Raw genomic sequence first — 20,786 nt, 5'->3', positions numbered from 1 at the left:
CATGGATACTGGTGGAGGTTCAGGACTCTCTAGGGTGTTAGGGCAAGAGAGCCTGCACTCCTGTGGTCGGGAGTGCAGAATAGCAGGTATTAACAGGCTTGTCAAGAGACTACTCATAATCCCCCAGGTCAATCAGCAGGAGATGTAACCAAGGGAGCTCTGCAAAGACTTCCTACTCGTATATTTTCTACATGACCTCTTTCATATTCGTTGTTCACTGTATATTCTAACATCATATTTGCCTCCCATTTAGGACCCTCCTCCTATTTTTTAGTTAGTTTTTGATTGTCATATTAGTGTCAGTGATAATGCTGGAATTTGCTTTGGTTATATATGAGAATCTATATATGCAAGGAGAGAAAGGAGCGACAGAGAGAGAGAGAGAGAGAGAGAGAGAGAGAACATGTGTGTGTGTGTGTTTGTGTGTGTTCATGCGTAAGATGTTAAGAGGTTTGTTGAGAGCATTGTTATAGATTTGTATCCTTCTTTGTAGATGTTTCTCTTTATTGATTTACAACAATGCAGAATGCATACAACACACTCTTGCACAATCATGTGTAGGAGATATAATAATGCCATAACTCAAGATATAATGTCAAGATGTGGCATCATACAGTATGAACAAACCGTCAGGCATCGTTAAACACAAATGCATTGCTAACACATCTTCTGCAATCGCTATGGTGTTGTTGTGTCACCCTGTAAATCCACTTTGCATTCTAATGAGCTTCTCTGCTCAAGTTTCATATCTAAAATCCCCCCCCCCTTTTTTCACAAGCTCCCTGTTTCAAGCTATCTCTCTTTTATGATCTTGTATTTTCTATATTCTGGTATGCACTCTCACTTTCTGTCTTGCCCAGTGCCTGAACATGAGGGTTCTTAGTTTCAGTGATTATTTTCCTACCCAGGTGTGTTCCTCCTCTTTGCTCAGTAGGGTACAAAATGTCTCAGAGGTCACAAGTTGCACCTGCTCTATCTGAATTGTGAAACCATGACCAAAAGAGGGGAGTGAAGACTAAAAACATTTCCCAAATGGTTGAACTGTGGGCTGAAAGTCACTTTATATCTGTGTTCAGGACAAAATCAGTCTATCTCTGACACATTGTTGCATTATAAATAATAATTCTGTAATAATGTAATGTTCTGTAATGTTAAGCCGGTTTGTTGTGTGAATTTTCTTATTTAGATGTCACTTCCCAAAACCCATCATGGCATTTTGCACTGCATTTTGTAAACTGTATAAACAGCATGGCCCTGTGACCCAAGTGATAGACCCATGATCATCAAATATGATGTGTAGAAACACATCTTAAGTATATAATTGAATATGACCGGATGTGCGCTTGTGTCCTACATTGGATTGGCACATGGTGACATCCATGGTGTCCCCTGCATTGCGCCCGGTTTCCCTCGAATACGCTCAAATTCCCAGCAACCCTACACAGAATAAGTGGCATGGAAAATGAATGAATGATTGAATGAATAAAGGAACCAAATCTCAACATCTGTTGATAGGGATAGGAAGTTAAAAAAACACATCCAGTAAACAGTTTAAACAGTTTAGTGAATCTATTTAAATATCTACACTCTAACTACAACCTCGGGACTTTGTGAGAGGGGCTTTAGTTAAATTTTAGGTTCTCATGTCTACTAGAGTTTGAACGGATTCCACCAGTGAATCACTAAACATTTTCCAAGAGCCTTTTTATAAGTGTAGGTTCGCTTACAGCACACTCAGACCCATTACAGCTGTGACACAGCCACTGCACTGGGACTCAGTGGAGTGTATCTGTGGCCCTGCCCACGCGCGCTCCATGGGGCTCACAGGGTGTGTGTGTGTGTGTGTGTGTGTGCGCGTGCAGGCGTGCGTGCGTGCGTGTGTAATTCTGTTTACTGTGGAGCAGCGGAGCGCATTACAGCAGCATGATGGATTACTGAAAGGACTAAAACAGAATCATGCCTACTGTTCTTTGCTTTAAAAAGTGGCAACGTGTAGGAATTTGCGCGAGCGTCGGTACTTATCACACGTAAGCGAGGCGTCTTCTTTAATGATTTCCCTTTTGTAAACTAGACATGGGCAGAAAGGAACAGTTTTTATTCTTCTCCTGGAACAAGCTATTTAGAATTTGTTGTCATCCTAGTCGAATGATTTCCATCGAGTCTTAAAATCCTATTTGATCTAAAATGGTGTTTAAAAAAAGTTTTTATACAGCTAAGCTGTTGCTTCATTACAGATTGCATGACTTTGGAGTTATGGTCATGCGTTGTGCGCTGTATTGTCTGAGCTGAGACAGTACCGGTGTTGGGGTTGAAGTGTTTACCGCGGTTTTGTCAGTTGAACCCGTTTTCCGGTTGAAGGTGTGCTTGTGCGCAGCTCTTGTATTTTCGGTTTTGCTCTGTGGCCACGCGCGCGGATGAGTAGGTGAAGTTTGAAATATTCAAATGTAAACATTCAAACAGAGACTTCCTCTGCTGTGTCACTGAAGGGCTGGTGCTTCTCCGCCACCCGAATAACTCTGTCTGTCTCTGTCTCTCTCTCTCTGTGTGTGTGTGTCCCAGCATCGCTATCCGCGTGTCTCCATGTCGCGTTTGGAGCTGCGCCTAAAGCGCACGGGAGCCGCTGGAAGTGCATGGCTCAGAGCTGCTAGCGTTTCCACAGACTGATGTCGGGAACTGGATATGTACACACATCAGCACCTGCTTGGAGGAAGAAGACTTTGAAGAAGGTTGGAGAGGTGCTTCGTCTCATCACCCCCCTGAGGCTTTTTCTGCAGGACAGAGCGGATCTGCTTGGATGAGTAAGTGATCAAATCATCATCAGTGAAACACATAAGTAGGCTATTTCTCTCAGACTCACCCTTACAGTACAGGCTTCTAGTCACAGCAGCAAAGATGAGTCATTCTTTCAGACAGAAAAACATGCACAGAAGTGGATAAACGCAGCTGTTTGGGGGTGTTGAGAAAGCAGAGAATAAAACGAGTGTGTTAGTGTATATGCATGATGAGATGAAGCAAGAAACCATGGGATACATCAAAGCATTCTGGGTAACTTCCACATTATAATGCTCATCATCAGTCATTGTTTCTCTATGACTCAGTAAATGACTTTAGGCTTTATTTTTCCACTTACAAGGGCATCACTGTAAGTGGGACTTGTTTTTATGTCACAATGTAAGTAGTTCTCCACACTCTCTCAGTAAAAGTCATGATGTACTGGTTAGTTATTCTAGTTACTACTGTCTAGTTATTAAGTACTTATGCTCCTGTTCATGGCCTTATAAATGAGTGCTTATGTTTATCCTCCACGCATTCTAGAGAGATTACGATAATGAGTCATTTCCTGTAATGTGTAACAAGGTTGGAGACACCTTTTGTAGTATCTTGGTTTATTCCTCCATGCAAAATTCTACTTGATTCACTTCTCCATAATGACTGCAAAACATAGATTTTAGATATTCTTGGAAGATTTGGAAGCATGTTAGACTTATGACTTGTTAAAAGCTCTGTGGCAAAGTTTTCTCCCAACAGTCCCAAGCACCACTGATCAACCACTGTACTGTATAATACAGCAGGTCACTGCATAAAGCATGCCAGATACAGCAGGTATCAAGATGCCTTTTAGGTACAGCTCCTTATCATTGCCAAACAGTTGTAGTTAATCCCAGTCATAGTTAATATTCTGTGAGTTTTAGGCTGGACTTTTAGATGCTCTAAGCGAAGGGCTTCTTTCTTGCACCACTTAAGAACAGCTTGTTATGGTGAACCATGCTTAACAGTTGATTCTAAATCTTGACAACAATAAAAATCTACTATTACATTTCTAAAAATCGTAAAGACCTGCATGGACAGTGTTTCCCACACATGAAACTTATGGTCCTACTTATGCATTTCTAATATTTAACATGCAGATGAACAACAATCTATCTCATTTGTGTAGAAAATAGGCTTCAAAGTTTTATCCAGGTCCTGCAATTATCTCCACCCCAACCAGAACAGCATTCGCTAGAGTCCATCTTGGAGCCTTAACACCACAGCAACCACCTGTATGTGACCTGCCAGTGCTGTTAATCATGAAGCACACAAATATACACACCCACACCCATGCTTGCACACACACTATGACTTAAAACTTCAGGGATAAATAGTCCTGATAATGGCAAGATGATGAGTTGAAGGGTCTAATGTATGTAGTATGATTACTACATTTGGTGGATTGTTGGTTATCATATGAAGCAGCAAAGGATTATTTATTTAATTTTTGTTTTTTTTTTATTCTAAAAGAATTCTTACATATCTTAGCACATTGTATCTGTGGTTAAACACACACACACTTATAAATAGGTACCACTAGGTACCATATCATCTATAAGTGACAAAAAATAAAACTAAACAAATTACATGAAAATGGTTTTAAATCTAGATACCATTTGAGATGCTAGATATGAGACTTTCAGCGGCACTCATTTAAGTTCATTAATAAGCCTTGGTGCAGAGGTCAGCTTTGTGCATATTTTCTGTTCAGTTGTGATTTTTAGATAATATTGTTTCTAAAATTTGTGCTTTAAATGGGTGCTTATTTTTAAACCTAACATCATAAAGAAATTATAAGATCATAACATATAACATTATACTCTAAGGACTGTATTCTTTTTTTGCCTTTAAACTATAAATATGAAAATCTTAGACCTTATCTACATTACGTTTGCAGGCTGGCAGTGATTGGCTTGTGGCTGCAATCAACATAAAATTGTAGCAAGATACCAGACATATCTAACTGCAAAACTTTCATACTTCCTATCAGAAACTGCTTTATTCTGCTCAGGGTCACAGCTGATCTAAAGCTGAACCCAGGAACACTGGGCACATCCAGTGACCTTGATTTGTTGCAATGCTGCTCGACTGCAAATCTACATTTTTAAATAGTATTTTGTTATAGGAAACAGTAGCATATCCTTTTATCATAGATTATTTTGGTCCATTTGTATGCCCTGCCGTGCAGTAAGCAAACTCTTGCTAATGAACTTGATGCTACTTTTACATGACAAGCAAAAAAAAAGTTTATTGATCCCCCTAATTAATTTCCCAGCCTCATATGCAATATTTACAACACACCATGGCAGGTTAGTTTTTTGTTTTTAAATTAGGTCTGTAGGATTGCAAGAGCCTGGATTTGTTCTTGTTTATCATTTAGGTTTAAAACTTGGTAAAAACATTAATTTAAAAGATAACTTTGGCTTATATTGCCATGCACAGTGCTACTCCCACTCCTAGACGTCTTGTTACGTGACATAAAAGCTATGTTTTGCAGTCATTATAGAGGAGTGGATCAAGTAGAAATTTGCATGGAGGAGTAAACCAGTTTTTCTGTCTATATAGATAGTATACTTCTGGGCAACTTGCCAGGATTAATTCTCTTGTTGAATTAAAGTGAGGCCCTTGTTGACTCTATTACATGTTGATCAGAAAAGATATTCCTGCTGTACACTCATGGCCTCCCCTATTTTCTTACACTGCTGTGTGTGAAAGCAAGTATATATTGTCTTACAGGATGTTGAGCCGTAAGATGCTGAGACAAATGAGAGCTAAATGTGTGTGTTACAGTGCATAGGTGTTGCAGCAATGTACATGTGGTTCTTGCACTCAGCTGTGGCCAACCAGCACTCACCTGCATGCATTCCTGCTATCTTCTATTCATCTGTGTGTGTGCATGTGTGTGTGTGTATTTTCGCGTGGGTGCGGTTTTCTTCGCATTTTCCGTTAATGAATGTTACTAAATTAAGCTTATTTGGAGTTATTATAAGATACTTACGATCCAAGAGCTCCATTAAAAACCTACTCACTGACCTATGAGTAAGCATGTATGGGCACAGTTTCCCTGTCTACAGTAACCATAGTAAAATGTCTGTACTCAACTGTGTCATATAAAAGGTGTAAACCTGACATGGTAGAAGATTATATAAACCGTGGGTGATTTTGTGTAAACAATCAGACTTCAGAAATACAGCACATAGGAGCAGCCTCACCTGGGAAGTCTTGTTGTTAGAACAGAGGGACAAGCTGGTCCTTAGTGACTGAGAGAACAGAGCCATAATGAAGTCAGAGGACAAGTGGAAAGAGGAAAGCTTGTACTCCACAGGGAGGAGTGTGTTTGTGTGAGAGATGCTCTAAAGATAAGCTAGAGAAGGCAGAAGGAAATAGGTTGTTTTATCTTCGACCGATATTAAGTGCGTTTATGATCAGTAAGCGTCCTTGTCAATCAAATTGTCGAAGGATTAGATTAGAAGCATTTACACGAATATCTGTGTACATCTATGCATGTGGATGTGCGCTGGTGTTAGCATTTAGGTAGTTGGATATACATCTGTATCATGTCTAGGTAAATACCATGATACTGAACTTTTGCTTGTTATTGTAAGAGTTTCTTGTATACATGGTAATTAAAATATCAAGTATGGGACACAGGCAGAAATCTGTTTCATTCTATCCTGATTCCTTTCATATCACACATTTTCATCTGTTCCTCTGACAAGCTACCACTGTCAGAGCAGATAACACTTGACCTTTTCTAAAAACTACTTCCTGTTCATTACACACAGAGACACACACACACATAGCTATTTTTGCTCAGAGACAGACATTGATTTATAACAAACACAAAACACATGCTTATACTTATGCTGCATGTCTTACTGGCTCTCGTGAAAACTTTCTCAGGAAGGCAAGACCAAAACTTTCTTCTGCTGCAGAGAAAGAGTTCATTTAGTGTTACCAGCCTCAAAAATCACTGATTAACAGCACCTCCGATTAGAGTCGTTATGAAAGTCTTTACAAATGATAAAATATAATAAAAAAAGCATAGAATTAGAATAGTTTTATTTGTTTATATAGTAAAAGAATGGTTTATTCTGGCGGTGTAATGAGCAGGGGTAGCTCAGTGGTTAAGGCATTGGACCACGGGTCGGAAGATCCCAGGTTCAAACCCCACAAGCACCAAGTTGCCACTGTTGGGCCCTTGAGCAAGGCCCTTAACCCTCATCTGCTCAGATGTGTAATGAGATAAAAATGTAAGTCGCTCTGGATAAGAGTGTCTGCCAAATGCCTAAATGTAAATGTGTAATGCCATGCCACTTTCTGTGTCTGTTTAATGCTGTTATTATCTATTTTAATACACCAAAAGAAACAAAAAAAACCTCTTCCTAGTCATATCTGAATTTGAACCTGTTCAAATGAATAAGGAATTCATATTTATTTCATCCCTACAGGGGCAGGACAGTTCCAATGCAAAAACATGACCTCATATCTGATCCTCTGCTTAAACTACATGATGCTCTGGATTGTGAATCAAACCACCTGGTATGGCCTCTAGTGGCCAACAGTCAGAACAACATGATTTAAATGAACCAGAGTTGACATGTGCAGACTGAAAGATACCTGAAAAGTCTGTAAGCCATCTCTGTCCCAATACCTCAAACAGCAAAGATCCTGCATTTTTACTTTGCATGTATTTCACACAGTGTATTTCACACAGTGTTTAAATCTATCTGACCTCTCATACTTAACCTCTGACCTTTTCCATCTCTCCCCTTAGGACATGACCCACTCCTGGCCTTCCCAGCAGCCCCCAGGAGGAGGGGGGACAGAACGATTCCTGTATTCGGATTCAAAAGTGAGTATAAGGAACATGGTAATGCTTAAACTAACACTGACCCAGAAGATCCACAAAGCTTACCTGACAGCATGATGATTTTGTAACCACCTGATACAATGACCTGCCACCATATGTTTCCTGAACCATATGTTTTATCTGCTCGGTGCAGGAAGGAAAACGCCACAACACTCAGCACAAACAAGGTAATGTTGCATATTATTTACAATGTTGTTCATTGATGTCTGATTTTGTTTTTTTTTTTGCATATATGTGTGTGTTAATATCAGTCTGGACAAGCTTTAAATGTGTGTTTTATGCACATATAAATCACATTTTGATTTCACATGATTCAAATGTTGATTATCACAGGTTTCTCTTTTTGTCTTGTTTTTTTGTTTTTTTTTCAGTAAGGAACGATGCCCCTATAAGGATGCCACGTGTGGCCCCTCACAAATCGTAAGTGTTACACATAACACCTGATCTGGCAGCATATTCTCATGCACTAGCACTGCATGCTATCCTAGATTGGCCCTGACACACACACACACACACACACACACACATACACCATGCACAGTTATTATAAAGTAATTAACAGACAGTTTATGCTTTACCTTCTAAAACTAAGCCAAAAATAACCTTAGTAACCTTTTACTCTTGGAGGCTGCTGCTTTGATCCCTGTTAAGAGATAAAAGCATGTCTCATCCACTCTCGCCTTTAGAAGCTTGACTGCTCATATCTGCATGGATTAGTAGTAGATTGCCATTTATATTTGTAATAGACTGAAATATGTAAACCCATAATATATGCAAAATACACCCAACAGTTAAACTGAAGAAACTGTGGAAAATAAATAAATGTTTAACCGAGTATGTATATCAAATGTGTGTGTTGAGATACCTTATATGCCTGTTGCTGAGAAGTATGGAATCATAACCACAAAATTAGTTATTAATTGGTATTTTTCTAAATGGATAGTTATCATATTTGTCATCAAGAAAAAAAACATCTACGTTTTTACACATGAACTTGTGTATTATAGACATGTACTGTATAGAGATAGAACAAAGCAGTGAATGAATATGAGGAAGGAAAAAGAGACAGAAGGGAAAGGCAAGAATTTTACAGCTTGAGACCAACTACTGTTTTGAGGTTGCGTTCACATGGTAAGGTTAAGGTATACACACTGACTCAGTCCTCCTCCAGAAGTTATTATGGAAATTAACACAAGCAGAGACAGCCCAAAGCACAATGCAAATTCAAGTAGCAGAGGCGTGGTTATGAGTGTGTTTTAGGATGGAACATCTCTAAGATTTGAGCTCATAACTGCACTTTGCACTATGTTGGCTCTCACACACAAATACTGTTACTGATGCCTGCCTGACCTCTTGTTATTTGGTATTTTCAGCATGCTTGCTGATGACCTGAAGCTCAGTAGTGATGAGGATGACAGTGACAAGGTATGGGTGCTTTTCAGAAGTATGTACAGTAAAACAGTTAATGTCTGTGCTCTTTGGGCCTTTTTCCACTGTGCAAAATATATGAACTTTTGGCACCAGAAAACTGGAGCTGTTTTTGTCCCATTGGCCATTTGCCCATTACCACTTATGAATATATGTATAGTTGTTGGTTATATAGTTTCTGAAGTGAGGATCTCATTTCTGTTTCCTGCTGAAGGGTTATGCACATGATATGCAACATTATACACATAGCAAACACAGTCACCAGATAGAAAATAAAAAAATAAAAATGGTGAAAATGGATCCCCTGGAATGATGAGACTTGGCTTAATTTTGAGAATACCCAGTATAACCTTGATAATCAAATGACCAGTCAGACAAAAACATATATCCAAGTACTACTTATATACCATAAACAAGGGCATTAGTGGCCCAGTTTCTATTCCGAGTGCCCCCAACCCAAGCCCACATAGAATTGGAGAGTTGTGTCAGTAAGAGTTTCCGGCATAAATTCTGTGCCAACCTGTGTACGGATTGAATGGCCTGCTGTGGCGACTACTTCTCGAGAACAGCCGAAACACTTGCCATAAACAAACCCACAGTGCACTGTGATGATGTCATCAGTCCCTGAATAATGTTGCAGCATCTTTTACTCATGTCACTGTAATTGTTCCAGGTACTGAATACTTCATCGAAACCTGATTCCCCAGTTTTGTTCCATTTGCTCCTGTTTAGGCCAGTTTTTGTTTTTGGGAAAACTCCCTTCAACTGCTGAGTGTCTGGCAGTCACACTCACACGCCCTTTTCCGTTTTTTGTTCACAATTATTTGTAAGTGCTTGTCAGTTGTGCTCCTTCCAGAATTTTTCTTTTTTTTACGTAAGACTGCCTTCTGTCTGTAACAACATGGATAATTATTTTAAAAGCCGAACTATTAACTGGTGTTGTTCTGGGGTGTGGAGTATCCATTAGATGTGTGTTGGGAAGGGCATTTTCTGAAAACTAGACCGGTTTAGTAATTGTGCATGTACTGTATGTGCCTTCAAGCAATGAACTCTTGACATATGAGTCACAGCAACTTGACTCACCATAATATTATGTCCTTCCTAATAATTGACCTTAAACTGTTATTAATGTGTCTGAATCAAAGTTTTTTAAAATATGTAAAACTTTGTTTTTTTTATGTAAAGGGACCCCATCAAAATGCTTCCTGGTCTGAAAATCACAAGTAAGTTTTCATGTTTTATTCGTTAATTCAATTAAAATATGAAGTGTTTAGGTATTTATGGTATTTGTCATCCAACATGATGAATCATTCAATGTGAATGTTTATACCACAGTTTGCATAGTCTTCAAAATCCCAGCATTTTTGTATACATCATGTTCACTTGTACATGTTCATGAACTTTATTTGCATCATGGATCATTATTTATGCCTCTGTGTATGTGTATGTGGGTGTTGAATGACAGCCTGTCAGGGCAGTACATACACACACATGGCAGGAGGGCAAGACATTCCAGCTCAGGCTCCTCAGGATCTGATTCCTCCAGTGAGTCTGGGAGCAGTAGCCAGCGGTCACGCAGCCCAAGCCCAGAAGCACAGACTCAACCTGAGATCCCTAGCCAGCCATTGCCGCTTACCTTCAGCAAAGAGGTATTTTTAGATTCTTTTTTTATTCCTGGGTCTTCCCTAATTGTTCTATGAACTGACCAGCAGAGGTTATTTTGCACTGGAGGTATAGATGGTGGAGAGTGGAGAAGGAAGCATGCGGAGGAGTGAGTAGGGTATGAGGAATGTGAGGAAGGGGGGTGAGGGGCTGCTGGCCATGGAGAATTTAGAGTTTCAGTGTCATGTCAACATGTGGAGCCTGCTTGGACTACATAGGTACAGGATACAGTAAAATTCCTTATTGTTGTAAATACAGGAAACGTACTGAAGAATATCAGATGGAGAGTACGAAATGTGATAACAATGTACCACATGAGCAATACATATGCCACCTAAAGCCAAACTGTATGGCAGTACTTTCGGTTCGTTATTTTAGAGGAGGGAGAGGTAATTGTCTGAGGGGGTGGGGAACATAGAAGGGTCTGCTACCCTGCATGCTCTGAGAACAGAGACCTGCTCCACTCTATGAATGAATGAGCTTATGTGACACAGCTTTCTTTTCTTGCTGAACATGCTGTATACGTGAGCCCATGGAGTAGACAGAAGGGGACGCCATGTGTTTTTCATCTGTGTGCAGCCATAGAGCGTCTCTGAGGACGAAAGCTTGGAAACGACAAGCCATTCCAGGTAGAGGGTGGTTGGAGAGGACGGGTGGGGGAGAGTGAGGGCAGGCACAAGAGATGCAGTGTCTTTTCTGGAAAAAGAGTGAGGGATGAGGAAGGGGGGTGTTTGAGTAGAGCAGTGGATGTTTAAATTAGCACGGGTCAGCCACCAGAGGAAAGCAGGAAAAGTAGACTGCCCTCATTCCTATGTAAGTGATTATTGTGCCATTATATTGATTTAGCTTAATAACTATACATTGTTCACATTGTTGGAGATAAAAACAATTAAGATATGCTTTTAGCTGTTATAAAAGTAAGCATTGGTTTACTGTGTATGGAGAAAATTAACTTCAGGTTTAGATTATTGTAGTTTGAAGCCTTTTGTAAAGAGTGCTGTTTTAAATGTTTTGTTCTTATGTGCTATTTAAAGTGTGAAGAAAATATTAATTTATTAATGATATTCATGTCACATTCCCAAAATGCCAATTCCTGTATGTATGGTCTTGCAGTCTAGTATCAAGTTTATGATTTCTATTTTTCTTGCCATGTTTGACATGTACAATTTAATTGTGGCAACGTTTTTATGAAATGTTTGGTCTCCTTATCCTAACTCCATCATAACATCACTAAATTTAGTTATTAAAATATCATAAGGACATTTTTATCATTTTAACAACGTTATCTGAATGTCGTTATTTTAATGTCATTGCAATACAACAAGATTTATTTTCATAGATTGCAAAATGAGTTAAAGCATGAGTTTTTACAGTAAAATTATAAATATGCAATGTTATTTTAACATGTGCTTTTATATTCAACTTAAATGTAATGTTTTATATATTTTTGTACATTGAAGCTTTCTCTTGTTCTTCATGCAGAATCAGCATCCATCCTTGACACACTGGCAGCTGGACAAGTGGCTTGAGAAAGTTCATAAAACCCGACCGTCAGATCACGACCCAGGAGGAGGTCACAGCTCTAGTGCAGGCTTTGATTCTGATAGAGGACCATCTCCAGGAAGATATTGGGATAGAGACTCCGGCCTTGGAACAAGAGGGAGCTACAGTCCAAGCCAGAGCCCTGTTCCCAGCCCTAAGTTTGACTACAGCCCGAGGCATAGTCACGGATCTAGTCCGGGATATAGCCCTTGCCCAAGCCCAGGAATTACCCCTGTGCCAAGTCCAGTTCCCAGTGTTTGTCCAAGCCCAGGTGCTAGCTTAAGAATTAGTAGAAGTCCCAGTCCTTTACCCCCTCACCCTCCAAAAAGCCCTAGCCTCCCTTCTGCTCCTGCTTCTCCAAGAATCACTTCTTATACTCAGGTTCAACAGGAAAGCTCCAGACTTTCCACACAGGCTCCATATACCTCCAGTCCTGTGCGTCAACCTAAGGTTAGACCATGGTTGCCACCAGACCATAACACTCAACGTATTAATAATTCTAGACAGAAAGATTCTAGACAACCTGCCCTCCCACAGCATCATTCCAAACACATCTCAAGTCACAAAGAGACTCCACACAGACCAAGATCCCAAAGCAGTGAATTGAGGTCAAAATCCAGGTTTAGTCCTGCTCCACATCAATCCCAGTCTAGCTCCAGTTCCAACCTCAGCCCTAAAACAAAGGCCAGACACTTGTCTTCCACTGACCGTAGCACTGAACATAGGCACAGACCCAGGGATCATAAGAGTAAATTGAGCATAAATTCCAAAACAAATCCCAGCCCCACACCCAAACTTAAGGCCACAGTTGAGACAAACAGTCACTCAGTACACAATTCCAGCTCTAGGCCACCACCTCAGCCTGCCCCAGAAATTTCAGCTAGGTCTCACTCAAAAACTAGCTTGAGAGTCAGCCCCAACAGAAAACCAAAAACACAATCCAGGGAGGAAGCTGTGCCCAGCACTCAGAGTTTTAAGAAGGAACAAAAGCCAAGGGAACGAGAGCCAGATTTACATAGCCGGAGTAAGGCCCAAGGAAAAGGCCTGGTCCATTCTACAGAAGTTCAAAGACACAGGAGACTGGCGGAGGAGCAGTTAGCAAGGCAGCACTGGGTCCAGAGTTCTGAGGAAGAGGGTGAGGAAGAGGACAGGAGAAAAGAGCAAGGAGATAGAGAAAAGAAGAGGAGGAGGAGGAAGGAGCATAATGCTGAATGGCAGGCGATACAGCCCAAGCAGAGACCCCACACCAACAGTCAGCATCAGCCCCGAACTGAATGCAGTGCACCTGAGCGGGAGGACCAGAAAAGGAAGAAGAGGAGGAGAAGTAGTGAAGAGCATTCCTCCAATCCTGGAGTTATAGACTCCAACCCATCTCCTCCACTATCTCCACCCTCTCCTACTCCCGCTGTCCGCCCTACACGCCGACCTTTTACTTCTTCTTCCTCTTCTTCCTCTTCTTCCTCCACATCTTCCTCAGATTCAGACTCTGAGCCCAGTCCACCCCCAAATGTTGCTAAAGTCCCTGCGGACTCTACATCCAGCCAGAGACCCGCACCAAAGGAGAGGCATCAGGAACAAAGAAGATCCTCTAAGTTGAGAGCATCAAATGATGCTTCTCCGGATGAAGGGCAGCAGCATCCAGGCAAACACAAACTCTACACTCTGGTGCCATTTGGCCGTACTGAGAAGTCCACAGCTGTCTCGCATCGAGGACTGAGGAATCTGGTTGTCAAGATAGACCTTTCTCTTCTGGCAAGAGTCCCTAACACAAGTGAGGTCCCAAATAAAGGAACTTCATCTTTATCATCATCCTCATCATCAGCTAAAGCTGTAGAAAAGACCTCCATGAAGCATCAGTACCACCAAGACACTGGAGATTCCAAAAGCAAACGGAAGGTTAGAATATAAGTAGATAAGAAGATTGCAATAATGCAAAGAAGCAAAGAATAATGCAAAGAACTTAATGAAGCTATTTCTGTTTCTCTGATGTGTATCCTGTTGTACATCTAGGCTGAGAATGGAGAGGGTCAAAGGGAAAGTAAGAGAAGCCATATTCGCACTGAAAAGCTCCCAGTTTCCACACACTCACCTGATACTGAAAAACAGGAGGTTCATCCTGACAACAAACAGAATGAGTATGTTTGAGCACAAACACTGATTTTGTATACAATGTGCATTGATATGCATGTCTAACCTATTGGGTAAAAATGTAAATGTATACATCACAGTTCAGCAATTGACAAAAAAGTCTTCAGGTCTTACTTGCTAATCAAAAAAATAGATCCTTCATGTTAAATAACATGCAAACCTCATGCTGAACCAGACCTAAAATTTTCTTTTTTTAAAACCACAGCCATCATGCGGATTATATCTACACCAAGAGGCCACTGTCCCCACTCTCTCCTCTCTCCAATCCTTCAAAGATGCAGCATTTTGACCAGCAACATACGAACCAACCAAGAGACAGAGAGTCTAGTGTGAAAAAAACACAGGTAAAAAGGCAATTTCACCCTTGACAGTTTTACTATCAGTGTTCACTTGGTGCTAGGTATGATATCCCAGGTTCTCTAAATGAAATGGAAAAAATATGGACCACTATCATTAAGACTTGTTGCCTGTTAATCCATGATTCGCTTTGTCGTTTCTGAGAGGGTTGTGGCTATGAAGTAAAGCAAAGGGCTGTATTTGATTTAATTTGACATTCATCACATGGTGGTCTGAACTCATGCCTTAAAATCCCATTGTAGATACAGAAAACTCGGCCCAAGATAGAAGCAGAATCTGCTGGGGCGTCGGGAAACACTCAGCCTCCATCTGGAACCTGGGTTGCATCTGCAAAGGAACTGTCCTACAGAGGAACTGTGCCTTACAATGATGTGTGAGTTATCAATAAAATCACTGTTACTTGTTTTTTTTCCATATATTTAGTAATATCCACTAAATACACAGCCCTGGAGATCACAAAGCAATCTTCTCCCGTTCCCCCTTTAGCTCACACCATGCAGAGTACTACATGCATGAGGCCAAGAGATTGAAGCATCGAGCTGATGCTATGGTATATTAGCAATACAGGCACTGGCATATATATTTTTGCATGGCTATTAAAGATACTTCATAGTTTATTTAAACATTGCGCCATCACTTTCTGTTCTGTTGTGCTGATCTTTTCTGATTGATGTCAGGTGGATAAATTAGGGAAAGCTGTAAATTATGTTGATGCTGCTTTGTCCTTCATGGAGTGTGGCAAGGCCATGGAGGAAGGCCCTTTGGAAGCTAAGTCTCCTTACGCAATGTATGCAGAAACGGTGGAACTCATTAGGTAATTTAGTGCTGTTTTTCTCTTTCGCATCTTTCTCTTCTTAGTTTTTTTTATAACATCCCCTCACTCTCTCTCTCTCTCTCTTTTTCTCTCTCCTACACTCTCACTAATACACACACACAGCCATTGGTCTTTTTAAGAGACGAATATGCTTTGTATTTGGTAGATATGCCATGAGGTTAAAAAGTCACACAAGCCCTGGAGCCAGGCAGGAGGACAAGCAGCTGGCTGTACTTTGGTAAATATGACTCTGTAACCATCTGGATCCAACTATTTGTGCCATGTTTAATATTGACTACAAATAGCACCACCTATCCAGAGTGATGGTTCCCACATGCTGTCCTCTAAAGTGCTTCACATCCTTACCAGCAATTTAGTATCTAACTACCTCAGTAGTTTGATCTCAATTGACTGAATCCTTACTTACCTTAAGCGGCCGAGAGAAAGCCTAACATCCCTGTCAAACACTGAAATACAATACGACTGAAACTGTATCGATTTGTAACCATCTCAGTGTGTAAAATAATAATAATAATAATAATAATAATAAAAACACTTTTGTTTTTCTGAATTGTAGTTTCCGTTGTCTTGCACTTCTATACTGGCAAATGTTCCGGTTAAAAAAAGACCATGCCCTGAAATACTCCAAAGCTCTGACGGACTACTTTAAGGTAGGTTCTGGCACAAGTAATTATTCCTGAAATGTCATGCATAATTATGACTTTCATCTTAAATTAAATCCTGCTTACTAGTTTATTCTATTTACACTGATTTTCTTGTATGTGGACTTACAGACTTTACCAAAAGTGCCTCATCCACCAACTGCCTGGAATGATACCACCAAGTATGGCTTTATTGATCCTGGATATTAAAAGGGTAGTTTGGGTTTTTCAAGTCTGCATTAGGACAAGTAATTGGGGTGAAATTATATGACGCTAATTCTGATTGGTAATACATTTATTTTCGTTGATAGAAAAAAATGTATTGATTACACCATAACTTTAAAGGATATCAACTCAGTTTAGCTCAGTCAGACTGTAGAAGCTTAATATGCATCCCAGCCAAATGTTGGAATTTATTTTTTCACCGAAAGACATTTGCCCAAGATTATTTACAATGGTACTCGTGTTCTGGGAGATCAAATGCACAGTGGGTGTGTAGAGCAGGAATAATGTTAACGTCCAAGATTTTAAATATTATTGTAATGTGCTTATATTTATTTTGATTTTGATTTGAGACAGACTTGAAAAATTCAAACTGTTACTTTAAATATATATTTTTTGTTTTAGGAAATCAAACGTTTTTGTTGTTGTCTTTTTTCAAGAAATCAAACTGGTATTAAGTGCACTTTGTGCTTGTGTGCTTGTATTTGTGTGCTTGGGTGTGTGTTTCTCCAGGGGAAATGTGCCACCAAGTTGCATATCCCCTGTTGGTTTTACTGGGTTCCAGCCAGGCTCCCTTTTCATTAACATTCCCAATCGTATCCACCAGATGGCAGCAAATCACCTCAATATCACCAACAGTGTGCTTTACAGTTATGAGTACTGGGAGGTAGCTGACACATTGGCAAAGGAAAACAAAGGTGAGTTAAACATATCTGTTTGTATCTGATTTTTTTAGGAACCTGATATAGGTTAAATTAAGACTATATAAAATTATGCACTGTCTGGCAAACAAAATTGCACACTCTAATATTTAGACATTCTTAAGCTTTGACTACGGCCTATTAGATATGGTATTGTTTTGCCCACCTTATGTAATGACCCAAAATTTATTTCTGTCAAGGTTCAAAATAATGTTAGCCTGAAATCTTGAAATCTTTATGCTCCCTAACAAATTATTTGAGAGCATTTTTCTCAGAGTAGCCTCACTAACGAGTGGTTTACTTATGGCCACACAATAGTGATGGGAAGTTTGAAACATTTAAGTAACTCGGTTCTTTGAATCTCGTTCATCAAAATGAACAAATCTTTTTTTGATTCATTTAGTTCATTTCGTTCTTTTGCTCAGAAATAAAATAAAATGTTGCATTGTCAATAAAAAGACCCCCAATACATCTACATACACAAATTTTGGCTATAGTTCCAGTAATCAAAATATTACAATGCAGCTAAGGACATATTATAATAAACTGAATTAGTAGCTCACCTCTCATCTCTTCCAGTCTGAGTCGTTTGTTCTTTCAAATCTATTGCAACGCAAAGTGTCTATTGGAGTCACGTGACAAAGGAACACACTCAGGACTTGAAGACTCATTGAGGAGAACCATTCAATTCTGTTTCCTGTGTACTGCACTTATTTCAGCGTCTATGGAAGTCACGTGACAAAAGGAAACGACTCGGAGTAGAAGAGTCATTAAGAAAGAATAGCTAAATTCTGTTTCCTGTACATAACCTACGGAGGTTTTGCAATGATTTGCGCATGCGTGCCCAGTAGAAAATGAACGGCTCACTCTCCGAGACTACTCGTTCTTCTGAGTCACATTAAAGATTCGTTCAAAAAGAACGAATCGTTCATGAACGACCCATCACTACCACACAGCTGTCTAGTCCCACTCCTCTAAGTTCTCATCAAACTGTTTGTGTGGAAATGCTCTTACTTTCACTTTTAAGCATAGCTGTGATTTCTACTGTAATTTTTACAACGCAATTTTATCAACCATCTAAGTGATCATGAATAACTGTCACCATCCAGTCACAGTTATTCATGATTTTGTTTCTGTCATGTCAATTTGACGACCCCGCTATTCTTTTAGTTTTATGATGTTTAATAATGTGTTGGACAGTTCTTAACCTAATTCCAGTACTTTCTGCAATCTCCTAATTTTTATTTATTTATTTATTTATTTGCATGATGTAGGTCAATAATTTGACTCTTCTGAAAAACAGCAACATCCTCTGAAATGGATATTTTTTAAAAAATGAGAAAATATTTCTTACTGCACCAGTTAGGGTTATCAATTATCAATTATCAATTTGTAAGGAGGTGTACGTTAAATAAATACATTATATATGTTATAAAACTAGCTCCAGTTCCATTGATAATTTCACAAATACATTTCAATGAGCTATTTTAATGAAATGCATTTATTACATATTCATTACATGTTTGTTAAATAGAAGTAAATTACTTAATATAAAGCAAATATTCTTGTTCCTGTGGCTTATTCATATGCACATACATTCTGATTGGTACTTTGTCTGTCTGCCTCTTTCTCTATATCTAGAGTTTTTTAACTACCTGAACACACTGACTGGTCCCCTGACTCTACACAGCAGCATGGCTCATATAGTCCAGTACACACGACAAGGACTACAATGGATACGGATCAGTGCCAATTTGTCCTAGCTTTCAGACTCAGCCAACATATTGAAGACTTTTCTGTATTACACACTGAACCCACATTCAAGACAGTTCATTTACTTTTAATTTATTTTAAGAAGCTGTTTCTCTAATTGGGCAAAAATCCACTTTTACAGTACTGTATAACAGGACCTGAGAATCTCTTGTGGAAAAATAAAAAAGTAATAATGGTCTTGCTAAGTTTCTTTCCACAATTAAGAGATGTAAGGAAAGCACTAGACTTAAATAACAATTTTGAATGAAGTGGAGAAAGTGTCCTATAAAAAAGTGTGAATACCTGTAGCAATGCCACACAGTGGTACTTAAATACAAAGAGCGTTACTTTGCCAAATGTGCCACATTTTTATAAAATGTGGTGAAGAAACCTTTCCTTGTGTGTAAAACTATTTGGAATAATGTGGCTTAAAATAGTGAAGTGTTTTATTTCAGTAGCTCTTGGCATTTGCCAGCATATGTATGTAAACAGAATACTTTTTAAGTTATCATATTTTTGTATTTTATATGAGTTAATTTTGATGTTCTTAAAGCACTGTGAATGTTTAAACATTTTTATAAAAATGACTTTTATAAAGACTTTTTGTGCATTAGTGTGTTTTCTGTGTATTTATTTGTTTGTTGGTTTGTTTGTTTATTGGTGTGTGTGTGTGTGTGTGTGTGTGTGTGTGTGTGTGTGTGTGTGTGAATGTGTGTCTAAATGTATGTGTGTGTGTGCACAGTATTGTCCAATTGTAAAATGCAAGGTGCTGCATAATAGTAAATATATAGTATAACAATTTCCAGATTTCTAGCATATTCATACCCATATCTAAATATATGTATTGTAATTAAATACCGGGTTGATTGCCATTGCAATGTCAGTGCTCAGTATGAACATACAGGCCATATCAGTTTGTCATTGTAAAGTCAGTTTGGAATTACTGCCAGTGCAATATTTTCTCTAGAAGTTCAGAGCCAAATTCATTAACCTAATCCATGGTCAGCTGACCATAACTATGCAGAAAAAAATTATGCTAAGTAGATAGTAATAGCTCAAATGTATTGTAATGGATGATGTGAAGCCACTTGAAAAAAACATAATAACGGCATGCTGTATTGTCCTTATTTACTGCTTCAGATGTGACAATCGAAACCATGAGATAAAATACAAAGAGATAACTAGATAGATGACAGAAATCATAACATATTGCAGCAACCTAAAAAAAACCTTCATATGTGACTTGCCAACACTGGCAACAACCCTGCTATCAGATGTTTCGGAAAAAATTAACCAAAACCTTCTGACAGTCATTACTGAGTACTCAAAAAAAAAAATTTATTTTTTTATTTAATGCATTTTTTGTTTGTTTCTGCCCCTTAATAACCCTTCCACTAGTTAGGAGGATCTCATCTCCTTTGCGAGTCAAATAATTTATATTGTGTGGGCATATATTGTGTATATATTAAGTGGGCACCCCGTTCAGGGTGTACCCCACCTCGTTCCCAAAGTGTTCTGAATTAGTCTCCACCAGCCACCATCCTCCCAACCATCCTCCTGTACAGGGCCCCCTCCCCGGGGGCCCTGTACAGGATAGGTGATATATGAGGCCCAAGGGATAGTAAGCATTTATTAACTAAAGTTATTGTACCTAGGATTTATATGTATATGCGATGTATGTGAGTCGACGCTAAAAGAGCTAAACTTAAGGAAAAGTTAGATTATTTTCTCCATCGATTTATCAATGTAACTATAAATAAGTATGTGAAATTAACAAACTGTGTTAAAACTTTTAGTTTACGGATCTCACCGGT

General features: G+C 39.2%; 1 protein-coding gene across 4 annotated transcripts; it reads left to right on the top strand.

The window, feature by feature from the left end:
• The first annotated feature begins 1,863 nt into the window (after positions 1-1,863).
• On the top strand, positions 1,864-19,576 carry aff3 (AF4/FMR2 family, member 3). Of its 4 annotated transcripts, none has more exons than XM_053496995.1 (20): positions 1,864-2,027; positions 2,560-2,798; positions 7,263-7,442; positions 7,589-7,666; positions 7,818-7,851; positions 8,056-8,104; positions 9,058-9,109; positions 10,298-10,335; positions 10,578-10,761; positions 12,257-14,212; positions 14,327-14,451; positions 14,670-14,808; positions 15,064-15,194; positions 15,308-15,371; positions 15,499-15,635; positions 15,802-15,873; positions 16,213-16,306; positions 16,430-16,479; positions 17,033-17,217; positions 18,862-19,576. In XM_053496995.1, the coding sequence occupies exons 4-20, from the start codon at positions 7,592-7,594 to the stop codon at positions 18,981-18,983; spliced, it is 3,507 nt and encodes a 1,168-aa protein (XP_053352970.1). In that variant the 5' UTR covers positions 1,864-2,027; positions 2,560-2,798; positions 7,263-7,442; positions 7,589-7,591; the 3' UTR covers positions 18,984-19,576. The 4 variants fall into 4 exon arrangements, with proteins under 4 accessions (XP_053352970.1, XP_053352968.1, XP_053352969.1 ...); XM_053496993.1 differs by lacking the exon at positions 7,263-7,442 and adding an exon at positions 2,235-2,418; XM_053496994.1 differs by lacking the exon at positions 7,263-7,442 and adding an exon at positions 2,235-2,422.
• The last annotated feature ends 1,210 nt before the right edge of the window (positions 19,577-20,786 follow it).

Source organism: Clarias gariepinus, chromosome 5 (genome assembly GCF_024256425.1).
Source record: "Clarias gariepinus isolate MV-2021 ecotype Netherlands chromosome 5, CGAR_prim_01v2, whole genome shotgun sequence".
Taxonomy (NCBI): domain Eukaryota; kingdom Metazoa; phylum Chordata; class Actinopteri; order Siluriformes; family Clariidae; genus Clarias; species Clarias gariepinus.
Note: the sequence above shows the minus strand (reverse complement) of the source record. Positions and strands in the feature narration are given on the sequence as shown.

What these genes read in the sequence shown, in the direction of transcription:
- aff3 (XM_053496992.1), top strand. Translation starts at nt 7,592, where the DNA reads ATGACCCACTCCTGGCCTTCCCAGCAGCCCCCAGGAGGAGGGGGGACA. An exon ending in AAGCAGCTGGCTGTACTTTG is followed by an intron (nt 15,874 to 16,212) that starts GTAAATATGACT and finishes TCTGAATTGTAG; the next exon opens with TTTCCGTTGTCTTGCACTTC. An exon ending in GCCTGGAATGATACCACCAA is followed by an intron (nt 16,480 to 17,032) that starts GTATGGCTTTAT and finishes GTGTTTCTCCAG; the next exon opens with GGGAAATGTGCCACCAAGTT.